Here is a 14,699-nt window from a genome sequence, read left to right as displayed (position 1 = left end):
AGGAGTTTAATCTTGACATTAGACATATCAAGGGCAGATACAATTTAACTGCAGACTGTCTCTCTCGTATTTAGAGTTTATTGTTGTTCACTTTCAAGAAATTTTACTTTAGAGTAAAACAAAATTTGAGTACTTAAATCCTTTTCAAGATTACATTTGTAAAAGAAAGATTTTTCTTTGAAAAATTTTCTTTTTTGAAGAGGGGGTGTGTTATGTAGGTCATTTCCCCCACACTCATCATGACCTGAGTTCAATTAGTCTAGAACATTCTCAAGGTCACTGCCCTTGATGACCTCACAACCTTGAATTCAATTAGTCATGTTTGGAATGTTCTGGAAAGTTGATTAGTTGTGTAAGGGAGATAATTTTAGAACAGTAATTAGCATGTCAATAAAAGTTCTAGATTGTTCTTATATGCCTTTATAAAAGGGACGTGCACAGCTTCCAGTCAGACTTTTGGGATCGTGTCTCTTGTGTGTTGCTAAACTCCAGCAGTAGTCATTTTCAAGACTTTTCAAGACCTTCACTGTCAACGCTGGATTTATACTGTGGACTTTGTGTAGCTTCAAGCCTGCAAACCAAAGGACTGTTCATTCATCCGACTGACTGTTACAACTCTGAGACTGGAGCTTTGCCGTCCCAGCTGAGATAAGTAGTCTGTACACTTTAAAGCTTGTATTCTATCCCTAACTTTAGCAATTAGTTTTATTTTCGTAATAAATTTTGTTTAAACGTTAACTGCTGAGTTCACCCTTTGTTCGTTTTCTCTGCACGTAACAGCATCTTGAGGTGACAGAACAACTTCTTTGACAAGATTTAATGTGGAGATCACTTTAAGGCTGCGCTGACACTTTGAATGCTTAACATCTCGATATAATTTGGGGGAACAGAACAAGCCTATGGTGGCCACTAGATTTTGTCTGGCCTGCTACAAACCATCAGTGCAATGAAAGGTCTATTAATATGTGAATATGCAAATATTTCATACCTATTAACACCTTGATTTGGGTCTTCTCCGACCAGGTGTATTTCCTCAGCATGTACCCTTAAGTGTAATAATTTTACCACAGCAAAGACTCGGCAGTTTTTCTCATAGTAAGAGAGTCAATTCTTCTATAAACAGATTGGACTATCGTAAAAAAAAAATAAACGTTAACAGCTCACGGAACTTTAGCTTAGTGGCAATGCGCAATCTCGTAACTGTACAGAAGACATGTCTATGCGTAATTTATTAATTATTCAAAAGTATGACAAAAGGCATCTTACCAACATGTACCATGAAATTATTAACATTAAATCCAAAGAGAAAACATTTTACCGAATTCGGTTTCAAAATAGAATTCTTTGGTGACGGCATTGGCAACACCGGGTTAATCTCCATGATGCAAAGTATGTATGTAGCAAGCTTAAGATGTGAACTTTTTTGAAACACAACATTCTGCCTCTCTCATCATTTTCATCATTTTTAATATGACAGCCCATGCTTACATCGTCGTTACCGTCATCATCATCATCATCATCATCATCGTCGTCGTCGTCATCGTTGTCGTCGTCGTCGACAACATCATAGGGTTCGCTGTTATCATCTCCTGCTGTCTTTTCTTCAATTGTAGAGCAATTCAACGGCTTTGCACGCAGCATCGTACGGTGGCGAAAACGAAGTGGTGAAAGTTCTGCTAGAGAACGGAGCAAATGTTGCCGCCAGAAATAAAGTGAGTATACTATTTTAGTAAAGTACCCAGTGATCCTTTCTACCTATAAAATTCGTTCCGTAGATTACGGTATAGTATATTTCGAAAACCTGTTGAAAAGTGACTCGCGGGTTATGCCCTCTCTCTCTCTCTCTCTCTCTCTCTCTCTCTCTTCATCACAGTATGATCATAGCGGGGACTGGGGTCGTTGAAAGGATAGAATTATAACTGATATACCATATAAACCTTAAGCTACAAGACCACACAGAAACAACTTTATCTATATATATATATATATATATATATATATATATATATATATATATATATATATATATATATATATATAAATATATTTATATACAATATTTTGCTCGTGGTGACCCAAAAAACCCAGAAAAATTGAAGGATAACTTTGTTTGTTAAACCGTCAAAGCTAAAGTAACTGTCGGGTTAAGGGCGTGAAATAAAGGTAGTTCTGATCACTTGATCATACACAATTTTTTTCAATGTTCTTTGTTGTCAGGATGAATGGACCCCGTTACATTGGGCCGCTTTGAACGGACACGAGGATGTAGCAAAGTCACTGATCGAGTCAGGGGCCAATATCAATGCCCGAGATGTGGTGAGCAACCAAACTATGGCGAACCTTTGCAACCATGATATGGCACATGGCATTCATATAGCGAACACTTATCAACATGTCTTGAAGGCTCAAATTCGCACGATCTAATAAATCAGTTTACAGTGAGAGCTTATATCAAAAAAGACTGACCGACCCAAAAGCTATATATTATTATCACATTCCTGACCGGAATCAAAGAAATTGTGTTGTGATGCTTAGCACTGTCTATCTAAAATGGTTCTAACGCTAACTCGACCAAATTACTGATTTGCTTAAAACATGAAAAAGACCACAAATCCCTTCAAAGAAATATTGCTACATTCTAACATGAAAGATTTGCTCATAACTTCAAATTATACAAGACTTTCGTACACAACAGAATCTCCACCCACAAAGTAGCAAATGTCACTGTCGCGTACTAGTTCTACCACTGAGAAACCTGTCTTGTTTTTCTTTTTCCAATCAGGACAGAGCGACTCCTCTGCACGACGCAGCGACAACGGATCAGTCAGACATGATCAAACTTCTGCTGAAGTACAACGCTGACATCCATGCTCAGAACAAGGTCAGTCGGACAAGGAACATTATTACATTGCAATTCATTTGAGAGCGAGCGAGCGAGAGAGAGAGAGAGAGAGAGAGAGAGAGAGAGAGAGAGAGCGTTAAAGAGATGAAGTTTAAAGATTGTTCATTGTCAATTTTTCCTGATTCAAAATAATTAGACAGGGGTGTATATAGTGTTAAATAAATGTCAAATGCTTGTTTGCAATGACGATGACGTGGTGTCTTGGTTCTGACTAGAATATTCATTAATAATGTCCATACTGTTGTTTCATTTATACTAGCCAACAAAAAACTCCTCTGTTATAAAACATTTAATTTTTACCTGCTATATAATTATCAAAGATATCATTCCTTTTCATAAGTATGTGCTTTTAGAACCACTTAATGTCTTTTTCTGACTTTTAAAAGACCAACTTGTATGTGCACTTTTTAAATTGTGAAATTATAATTGTGAGAATTAACCTGTCTGCACTTCTATGCAATATGGTTGCAAAAGTTTAATAATTAAATCAACATACAACATAGGTGCTTGCCCAATTGTCTGAAGTTCACAAACCTCAAAGGCGTACTCCAGAAGCTATCTCACAGCTCGTACGCTTTGAACATGTACTGTCCCATTCAGGACATTCAAAATGAAATATTGAGGTCGTCCTGAAAATTGGGCGTCAAAAGATTATGAGATTTGTCGGCTTAGTTGAAAACGTACAACAATAACAACATTACCTAGTAATGCTACAACTTGAGAGTGGTCCACGCCCAATGGCATGGAGGCAATCCACAGGGTGTTTGATATTCATTTTTATGGGAGTGATTTTTAACAGCCTTTGATACCCCGTGATCGCCATCAATTGTATCGTTAAGCCAGTGTCCGACACAGTTCGTGTTTCCCACAAGTGCATATCGGTGTTTTCATTCTTAAATAAACAATATTACGCCCCAGTACACCATGTATGTTATGTGCCCCTGTAAACCGATTATTCTACCCGCATGTTAGAGAGCCTTACAGCTGATAATTGTATTGTCCATTTACCACGTTCTGATGTTAACTTTCGATGAGTTACAATAACAGTGTCAAGCATAAGATCACACCATTGCCGATTATGGTATATTTTCTACCAAATTTTAGGGTTTCAAAATCCCGACAAGAATTCAATTGTTACAATAATATTGGACAACACACATACAGTCTATATTAACACTAGGCATCTGCATGCGTTAGGGTGTTCGAAATAAAAGAAACTGACAGTTCTTTAAAATAAAAACTGACCAAAATACTTCAAAATGTGTCAAAAGCTACGGCTAATGTTCCTTTAATATCTTGTGCTACATTCATATTATCTTCTGTTTTCAGGAAGGATGGACGGCGCTCCATCTTGCTGCAATTCGAAAGCACACCAAGACGCTAAAGACCTTACTACATGCAAACGCCGACATGGAAATACGAGATAATGTAAGTGAACTCCAATAATGCTATATGTCCCAAACATCCACACATCCACTGCCTGTATTTGCATTCGACTGTAGATGTCACTTCAGTATCAATGATTTCAGCGACCTATGATCTTGTCACCTCAGTATCAATGATTTCAGCGACCTATGATCTACACCCACTATAAAACTCTAGTTATGGAAGATTTATTTTAGTGATGACGTAAGCATTTGAGTTTATCGTTCTTATCGATCAACATATGATAAAACTGGGCAGAGAAGTGCATTTTAGGAAGTGCATAACCAGAAATCGGACACTGAAAGGTGGTAACGTGAGAGGGAATGTCGACAATCGTTCTCACGTCGGCACTAACATTATAAATCGCTCACAGTAGAAATGCACGTAGTCTCTCTCTCTCTCTCTCTCTCTCTCTCTCTCTCTCTCTCTCTCTCTCTCTCTCTCTCTCTCCAGCAGACCTTTGTGTCGGCCCAAGGGTAAAAAGCCCTCGTTAGAGTTCGATGCCCTTGGGCATTTATCATACGGACACAAAATCAATATACAGTGATCCCAAGTATTTGCTGTGCTTTATGTATACATATAATTGAAACTAAAATTAAATATATATGCATTTATCTTATTTTATCATTAATAAATCAAGTTACCTTTTATCACCTCATAGACTTTCTTTTTTTTTGATAGAATGGCAAGATGCCCCATGAATTGGTTCGGGGACGAGGACAGCAGACGAGAAGGCTAAAATCTCTCTTCACACAATTCAGAAAGGTACAGGTCATTCTAGATCTACTCCTACTAAACATTAAATGCAAATGGCGGTTAAGATTGAATGCGCCTCGGGAACAGATATTCGGACTCTCAAATTTTATCAATTCTTTCGCCAGCCAACTGTTTGTGTAGACATACTTTGAATCTGATAAAGCTGATTCAATTTTCACAATCTTGTTTTTGTGAGAATCGACAAAATTGAAAGCAGCCATTTGAATTTCAACTATCTCTTAATCTCAAGCATTTGTTTCTCTAGCGTCAAAATTTGCACGGTGACCCCTGATTTTTGTTCTCGATTTTGAAAGAGAATGGACAAATGTTTGTTTGCAGTGACTGGCCCTTAAATTTCACGATACATTGTCCGATCTCGCAGTCTGCCTCTTATACTAGTATTCATATAGTATCCAATTTGTATGTTGTTTCGAATTTATGATCACATAAAAGCAATATTGTAGACGCAGCTGTCTTGATTAAACATCAAGCACTATAGAAATGGCTGTAACGAGTCAATCGAATGTGGGGGCGTCCTTTGACTGCGGTGATTGCTTTTTCATATTCAGTCTCACTTTCGCTTCCTTTAAAATTCACACAATTGTAAAAGCTGTGCCACGGTGATAAACAAATTTAAACTGCTCTTTCGAAATGCTATCAGCAGGGCTGCCATTGTGATACAAAATAAACTGGTTTTTTTTACAGGTTCGTTGCTATTAAACCCTAAAAATAGCGAAGTCCTTTCGTCTTATATTTATAAGAGATACACAATGAAAGTATTATTGTGATAATTATGATTATGACTATGTTTATTATGAATATGATGATGATTGTTGATGTCGTTGTTCCTATTATTATTGTTATTGTTATTGATTAGACAAATATTTCTTTATACATTTTTGTCAGAAGTAAACCATGAACTTGACATATGTCCCTACTGAGAGTATGAGAATAATAGCACAGTTCAATTTCTGTCTGTAATTTAATATGAAATATGATAATGAGAAAAAAATAGTCTTTCAGTTAGGGTGTCCTCAGGCTTTCATGAAGGGTTAGGTTGTCATAAAGAGCGCCCTCTAAGGGAGCTGCTCTTCAATGAAGAATAATCTTGAAGCGATGCCCGTCTATGCACAGTCTCTCCACAACAAAACGCGAATATTGTGAAAAGGTATAATGAATACCATTAGTTAAATCAAGGGAAGTGGAGGAACTGCGGTCTATGCAATGAAACACTTTTACCTTGCTACGTACGAAGACTATCATCACCATAGTTCCCTTTTTTAATCACAATTTGTCTTTCCTTGTCTGCCAACTGTTCTTCCTAACCATGACCTCTGTATTGTTCCTTCAAACAGAAATAGGAGAGATTAACAACGCGTGCTCACTATTTCATATTGCAGGATCTATTGAACAGTTCTGACTCCGAAATCGTCTTAACTCATGGTTAATGAGTTACTATATAAGTTAAACCGACTGACCTCGCGGCATGCTATGGTTACTAGCACGTCGAGCGCTAAGGAAGTTTTTGGTTGACCGATAATGTGTCGTGATCCCTCGAACTACTCAGACTTTAGAAAGTTGTTCTGTCAGATGAAACATGAGAAGGATGAACTACAAAATCAGGGAATCCACTAGTTGTAATGGTTTTGTCAATCATTAACAGCTTATGGTTTAAAACAGCCTTATTTTGCATGTCTTTCTGTTTTGCTCAAATGTTATCCCAGTGGTATCAATAATTATAGAATTATTCCTTTGCTTCATTTGTTTCAGCAAAAGGAATATGACGCTCTGATGAAGGAGACAGGTGTTCCTCAGGATGTGTGCAAACTCTACCTGTGTGGATATGCAGAAGTCGGAAAGACAACTCTCAAGAAATCTTTACAAAAAGTAAGACACTCTATATCTTAACAGTTATAAGAGGTACTCATCAAAGCGTAGAGTATGGTGGTAGATGGAGACACGACTTGAGCAAACAAAGTAGACTGTCGACAGCCCCTTGGGCCTTTTCCTTTCTATTATTGTTGTAGTCTTTCGCATATACACGGTTAAGGAGGGGGGTTGACAAGCGCAGCGCCGAAGGCCGTGTCCAGTGTTACTGCAACGACGAAAATGGCGCGAACGACTGTCGACAGTCCACACACTGAGTAGAAAAGCTGTTTCTACTATTCTGACTGTGTGTTTGTCTATATTTGTGATTATTAACACTTTCGGCTTCCAATACCACGTACGATGTAAATACCCCCCCCCCAAAAAAAAAAAAAAAAAATTGTCAGCGATGGCTACCCTACGCTCTTCAACTTCCTATCACTTAGTGACTGATTTATGAATCACTACAAAAAGTAATTCAATCGCCTATATTTAAAAATAAAAAAATGATTTTTAATAATGGGGCACATTCTGAAACCTACGCTGCTAAAACTATAGTATGTAAACATGGCACGATTACACCTCTTACACAATGTCGGGATAAATGCAAATTTAGAGTCAACCTCGTAACTTTAAATCTTACAGTGTATCCATCCGCCGTGGCGTTAGACTGTGTAGGGAAAGCGTGCTTGAGTGTAATTTTCATTTTCAGAGTGTGTGTTTTCATTTATCATATTTTATTTCATTTGCTCATATTTCACCAAAAAACCAAATACAAATTCTACAAAATGTTTGTCAATTGAAGCAGCTATGAGTGTGAAGAAAAGGTTTAATGCCCTCTCTCTCTCTCTCTCTCTCTCTCTCTCTCTCTCTCTCTCTCTCTCTCTCTCTCTCTCTCTCTCCAGATTGTCTCAGACGACGAGCCCATGGAGTACGAACCTACCCCGGGTATTGACGTAAGTCCAGTTGACATCCCGTCGGCTGGTAAATTCAGTTTATGGGACTTTGCCGGGCAGCCCGAGTATTATCTGACACACAACATGTTCCTCGGTGCACAGAATGCAATCTTCGCCATCGTGTACAGGATTGTGAATACTGGTGACGATAAACCTCGGTATCTGATGGTGAAACAAAAGGAAGAGGTAACTTAAAGACCTTTCCTGTCCATATTAATATTAATTTCACACGTATGCATAACTCAACCGGTCATAGTCTCGGTTGGTGCTACCCAGACTGCACTTCGGGGCTCTCATTCGGGGCGGCCAGATCAGAGTACCGAAGTGCAGTCTGGGAAATCAGATCTAGACTAAACCGCCAATTTGTCAAGGCATATCAAGGTCACAGATGAAGTCACTGCTCTGTGCAGTTCTTCCTATTTTATGAGAACAGCGTAATAGTACAACATAATGAAACCCATACTGACCCAGTGGCCTGTTGCACTTGCATCTTTCACGAAGCTGACGAGTTAAGTTAGGCTCCAGAAAATGACAAAGCTGAAACTATCTTACGATCTCCTCACATCGCACTGCCGACATCGACATTCTGAAGAATGCACAATTGACGTGACGATACTGTTTTAAGAATGTTGACCTTTTTCCCCTTTTGAAGTGAGCACGTTTTTGAAATTCAAAAATAAATAGTACATAATGGAGTGCATTATGTTAATGTGTGTTAAGAATTTGATATACATACCTAAGATATGGCAAATGTGAAGTCTTAAAATTTCAAATCGTGTACGCTACCAATTACCAAGTCAACGTTATGTAGCAAATACCCGTCTGAGGACAAACGATAGCATGAAAATGATGGGAAAAGCTCCGACCGACAGAATTCATTATCATCGTCCAATGCTGATGTATGAAATGTCATTCAACTGCAAGATGTTTTGTTTGTTTGTCTTACTTAGATGATGTCATGGTTACGGTTCATTAAAACAACAAATGTAATAAACCTTTTGTCGTCTGACGGATCTTCGTCCTCGGATGACTGCAAACCTAAGGTTATCTTGGTCGCCAGTCGGGCTGATTTACTTAAAGCTGGATTCAGGAAAGAAGGTTAGTGGCCCAAAGGCGTCATTCATTACCCCCCTTAGAAATTACAGACACCAGTAAAGACAGATATCACATCACACGCCAATATTCAACCGATATGGCTTTATTTTTCGGAAAATTGTGATTCTTCTGGTGTTTTTGTCGAGGAAGAAAGTGTGATTCAAAACCTCGAACGGCATTTTTTCAGCACTATCAAATTTCTCTCTCTCTCTCTCTCTCTCTCTCTCTCTCTCTCTTCTCTCTCTCTCTCTCTCTCTCTCTCTCTCTCTCTCTCTCTCTCTCTCTCTCTCTCTCTCTCTCATACACCTCTAAATCTATTGAGCCTCGTAAAGTTTACATGATTTAATCTATATGTGAAAACGTATTGACAAAGGAAGCAGATATATTCATATTACAGTACTTCTTTCTCTACATTTTAATGTCATTATCTCCAAATTCATCGGAGCCTTAAACGTTGCAATAATGTTTATGCATATGCTGTGTCATTGCTGAGCCATAAAACCTCACAAATTTAATTTGAAAATGTGTACTGTATCTTTAGATAAATGAAGCTACCCTGGTGTTATTTTTATTTCAGTCAACATCGCTTTGCTCGAATTTTCTTCACAGCTGAAGTGGTTCACAAACAGCTTTTGCAGGCAGCCAAACAAAAGTTTGGAAAGTACCTTCACATACAGGACGACATTTTCCTGTTAGACTGCAGGGACGCCCTCCACGGCGAGATGCAGCGACTACGAGAATGTTTGCATGAAGCTAAGGTAAAGATAATAAAGAAATCTATCGATGATTTTGTCATCACGATAGCTTGAAAAGGGTTATCGTACATCATATACTTGGGGTATTGTCTCCCCTGATGACTGACACACGGGAGCTCTTGCCTCCACGATATGGCTGTATAAAATGGTCATGCAGTCATCTTGCGGTTCGACATATAACTGGCTCGCCGACTGAATTATAGGACGTTTTTTACAAAGATGTATGTTGCGCATGGCTACATGTGTGCAAACATGGCGAAAAGACCGTACGCGCGTACTGGGCATTTGCGTTTCACTTTGTTCTGCGTTCGATCCAATATGGCTACCCACTACTCGGCTGACTCGTAACAGCGGCTGGGCGGCTCTTTCGGAAACGTGGCGACTACAATGACTTGACTTAGGTAACATTGAAGTTGATATATCAATATTAATCAGAGTACATTTCACTCCTCCTCAGACTAAGAAGAAAATCCCGAACCTTTGCTCGGAAGTTCTGAACCACAAAGATGAGTGGATCGAGGATAAGGCATTTCCTGTCATAGACTGGAATCTGTATTCTGAAAAAGTGAGAGCCATCGATCCATTATTGGACGACGATTTCATTGTACAAGCAACCAACTACCTCCAGGACATGGGCGAGGTATGTATCCTGAACAGTAAATGCAAGTTGAAGAAACATGGCACATTTAAACGAGTGCCACGCTGAAATATGGCCGCTCCCACTCAGGTGCATCAAAAGATGAACGTTGCGTGTTACATGCTATGGAGTTCCCGCTGAAACGAAATGCTATCACCCGCAAGAATATATGACCCTAAATATCCCATACCTACATTTTGTATTATATTTGCTTTGTAATATGATCAGCTTTTGTGAATGGATGGATTTTTAAAATGTAATGAAGACACTCATATTTGCCCATCCATTGTCTCATTACAGCATGCTGTTACAATGCAGTAAAATAATACAGCTTTCGGGTAGAATTCTCGAATATCTGCGAAAACGACACGGCAGGTTGGTGTCGACAAATTACCAAGAGATGAGGGCCATTCGACTATATAGCAACGACATTAAAACACGATTTAGGCTTGATATATACTTTTTATGTACATATGTCTCGCGTGGACAAATTGACATAAAGTTGAATTCATCCGCAGATTCTGTACATCAAGAGTGTCGGATTCGACAGCAGGGATGTCGTCGTTATCCAGCCACAGTGGTTGTGCAGTAGAATATTTGGCCCCATGCTGGCAACCGAAGTATTTGTTCAATACAGCAACAGACTTGAAAGGAAGAAACTCCACTCCAAGACTGATATTGAGGAGGTTTTCCTCGAATACACGGATTCCGATTTGCTCATCCACTTGCTTAAGGAGTTTGAGCTCATCTTTGAAGCTGACCCGTCTGAGTGTGAATTCTATGACATAGATGAGGTGATGTACATTGCCCCAGGTCTGCTCGATGACGTCATGCCCATTGAACAATGGCGCTCAGTAAAGACGAAGCAAATGTACCTCGGTCGGAGATTCGAATGCCGGGACGAGACTGATAGTTTCTCTCCGGGTCTGTTTCCTAGACTGCAGACTCGCCTTCACAGACATTTCACAGAAATAGGCTGCCCACCTAGTGGTATCTGGAAGAACGGCATCAAACTCTGTGACGAGGTTGAGGGCATCGTGTACATGACAAGAGGCTGGAAGGCGATTCATGTTTGTGTCAGGGCCGCGAACGAGGACGAGCTTGAGGATTGCCACCGGCTGCTTGAAATTGTCACCACTGATATTTATGACGTTTTGGAAATTTCCTGCCCTGGTACAAATGTTGACTGCCATATTCTCAGTGCACACTCCCTGAAAACCCACCTGAACCCAGAACACGTCAGATATTATCCGATGCAGAAAATTCTAGACGCAGAGAGGAGAAGCAGAAAAGTTTATGACGACGGTATCGGTCAGGCTGAAAACGTCACCGATCTTCTGTGTGTCGGTTTTGACACGTCATTGCTTTATGAGTTTGGGCCCAAGTGCGACGTCAAGTGGATGTTGGAAGACACGAAAAGGGAATTCGCCACGCTGATGGACCAGCCGCTGGTATCTGGATCTGACTACAGGCAAATGGCAGACCTTATGGGCATAGAATGTAAAGATGTTAAATCCTGGGAAGGCAAGTCCACTTCTGTCTCACTGCGGATATTGAAGGAATGGTCCGACAGATCGGCCAAACGAAAACGAATTTCAAATCGTCGACCCGGGGCTGTGTCGACAGTGTACCATGACAGCAACTTTCATAACCTCATTAAAATCCTTGACCATGAGTTAATGAACAGACAAGATGCAAAGCAGGTGATAGAGGAGATGTTACTCGCTTGTGATGTCCATGGTTACAATTGAGTATGACACTCAGTACAGTCCACAACAGCATTTACATCGAACCTTACACGTATTTGTCAAAGCGTAATAGACCGTAGGTTCAGGAAAAAATGTTACCAACAGGACAATTATGCGACGTCATCATTGATTTCCATTATTCAGGGATTTTGCTTATATATATATATATATATATATATATATATATATATATATATATATATATATATATATATATATATATATATATATATATATGCCAAAAGTAAAGCCTTCCAAATAAAAACACAAATTACTTCAAAAGTATTTATTTTAAATATCGATCGTCCAAGGACTGTCTGGCAGTGTTGTCGGTTTTTCTAAACTGCTTGATCAATTGTTTTAATACAGTGAGATGAACTGAAAAATCAGGTATTTCTTGTGTTAATTGCATGGCATATTGCTATTTTAAGATACGTTATGTCGTATTGCAATGCACATGAAGAATTTCTCAAAATGATGTGTGCTGTCATCGTTAAAAAGCATGTAAACATTTAATTAAAAGATCTATTTTTTATATATAAGACACTAACACACTTACTTTGTATGTATGTATGTATGTATGTATGTATGTATGTATCTATGTATGTATGTTTACTCGTATGTTTTTTTTGCTGGTTTGTATATGTGCTGGTATATGTACTTGTATACACTGTATACCCATGTCAGGCACGACCTACAACTCTTGTCGGGTTCGGTTCGTCAACAAATACGACGACACAGATACATACAAAAGCATCCAATCTCGTTTTGACGTTTCTTGTTATAGCGACATGTTACTGTGAGGTCACCTTCAACTGAAGCTCACGCAATGGCGTCTAACTGTGGCCTCAGAGTGCTACGTTTCTTACTTGTTGTGACTACCTCCTTCACAGACAAAACAAACACCCCCAATATTGTTTTGTTCGTTGTCGATGACAATAGATGCGGCGATCTCCGTTGTTACGGTAACGAAACTGTAAAGACACCGAACATAGATCGGCTTGCGTCCCAAGGCTTGAAGTTCACCAGGATGTATTCGCAACCCGTCTGTACTCCGAGTCGTGTTGCTCTTTTAACGGGTATGTACGTGACCTCACCAAACTCACAGTTTTCAACATCAGCAAGACGTGTAAATGGATTTTGCCTTAATCTGCTAATGTTGGCGGCAAATGTCTTTACAGTTAACACACGGGGAGTTCCTAGCCTTGCCTGGATAGGTTGATTGAAGGTCCGGGAGTGTGAGGCGGAGGGCCGGATCTCGGTAGCAGCATACAGAATGGACCTTACAAAACAAATTGGCAAGAAGTCTAGTATCAACGCAATGAAACATTTGTTCTCATAAAATAACATTGAATAATACCTTCAAAGGTTCAAATCTCTACTCCAGTATGCTGTATTTGACTGAGTATATGCCAAACATAGGCGAAAATTCCAAGTCAGGCAATTCTCCGCTTTCACGTTAAGGTAGAACGCACCTCAGGGACACACATTGGAACTCTCAAACTTTTGCAATTCTCTTCTGATATACCACATGTGGGTGTTCATTTTAAAGCTCTTGATGAAAGAAAACTTTTCATCGGCTTAGTTTTTCGAAATTCAAAATTTTTATTTTTCTCCATAGAGTTAATAGAGGGATGGCGGCCATTTTGAATTTCTAATATCGGTAAATCTTGGGTAATTTGTTTCTCTAGTACAAAAATTTGCACGATGACCCCCTATTTTATTCTCGATTTTGAAAGAGAATGATTGAAAGATTCCTTGAGGAAAGTTAGAGCAAAAGTTTAAGTCTTTCACTTTCCAGGTGCATATTACCTTAATCGCCAATAAAGGCGGCCGGTTTACTGGGGTAAAGTACACATTATAATCGAGGACTGGCAAAGTAAATGCGGAAAATTGCCTGATGGTGCCTTTTCGCCTAGATTGGCAAATATCAGCTACCAGAGTCGAGATTTGAAGATTTGAACCTTTGACGGCATTTTCGATCGCCCGATGTCATTTTTAGGGTGAATGTTTTGTTTTGTTGGTTTTGACATCTATCCAATTGGTCTTGTCAACCTTTCATTCTTTACACTGTTACTGAGGTTCGGCCTTCGACCTCACACCGAGGCCTTCGATCGCCAATCCAGGCAATGCTGCGATCATCTGAAATATTTCCAAATAAACAGCAACCTAAGAATATGTACATCCGGGGTATTAGAATGAGAACGTTTCTCTTGCTATCTATTGAGATGGATATTGAAGTAAATATTAGTTTTTCATATGAATGAATGTTAATCTATCACGCTTGGTGTAAGAATCAACGGAAACTTATCTACAGACAGCTAGTATCAATAATTAAATAATGCGTTAAGGTACCAGTAACAATACGATTTCTATAAATTCAAACACACAGATTTTCACTGACGTCACGTAACATCGAACAACTTTGTCGAGTCGCGTGTTCAATTCTACTGGGGGGGGGGCACGGATACAGTGACATGTTTCGACCGACAGCCTTTTTTATGCAGTACGATTCTTAATATTGAATAACTTAAACGTTTGCCAAAGGTTTGCTATTTC

The 14,699-nt window shown here is 39.2% G+C and overlaps 1 protein-coding gene across 3 annotated transcripts in view; it reads left to right on the top strand.

Annotated features, from left to right (window-relative positions):
• LOC139123658 (death-associated protein kinase 1-like) overlaps positions 1-14,699 on the top strand; it is a 33,366-nt gene that overhangs the window by 13,948 nt on the left and 4,719 nt on the right. For 2 of the 3 annotated variants that reach the window (XR_011549741.1, XM_070689829.1), the window contains exons 3-12: positions 1,614-1,712; positions 2,218-2,316; positions 2,783-2,881; positions 4,232-4,330; positions 5,009-5,092; positions 6,854-6,970; positions 7,855-8,091; positions 8,856-9,003; positions 9,610-9,758; positions 10,213-10,395. Coding sequence is in view for 2 of the 3 variants with exons in the window: in XM_070689829.1 (XP_070545930.1) it covers positions 1,614-1,712; positions 2,218-2,316; positions 2,783-2,881; positions 4,232-4,330; positions 5,009-5,092; positions 6,854-6,970; positions 7,855-8,091; positions 8,856-9,003; positions 9,610-9,758; positions 10,213-10,395 (1,314 nt within the window). In the remaining variant the exon portion in view is untranslated. Of the gene's footprint in view, positions 1-1,613; positions 1,713-2,217; positions 2,317-2,782; positions 2,882-4,231; positions 4,331-5,008; positions 5,093-6,853; positions 6,971-7,854; positions 8,092-8,855; positions 9,004-9,609; positions 9,759-10,212; positions 10,396-10,910; positions 12,278-14,699 lie in introns of those variants that run through there. The other variant, XM_070689828.1, reaches the window with a different exon arrangement.

Source organism: Ptychodera flava, assembly GCF_041260155.1.
Source record: "Ptychodera flava strain L36383 chromosome 23 unlocalized genomic scaffold, AS_Pfla_20210202 Scaffold_23__1_contigs__length_28996876_pilon, whole genome shotgun sequence".
Taxonomy (NCBI): Eukaryota; Metazoa; Hemichordata; class Enteropneusta; family Ptychoderidae; genus Ptychodera; species Ptychodera flava.
The sequence above is the reverse complement of the archived record's forward strand: the minus strand, read 5'-3'. Positions and strand labels throughout refer to the sequence as shown.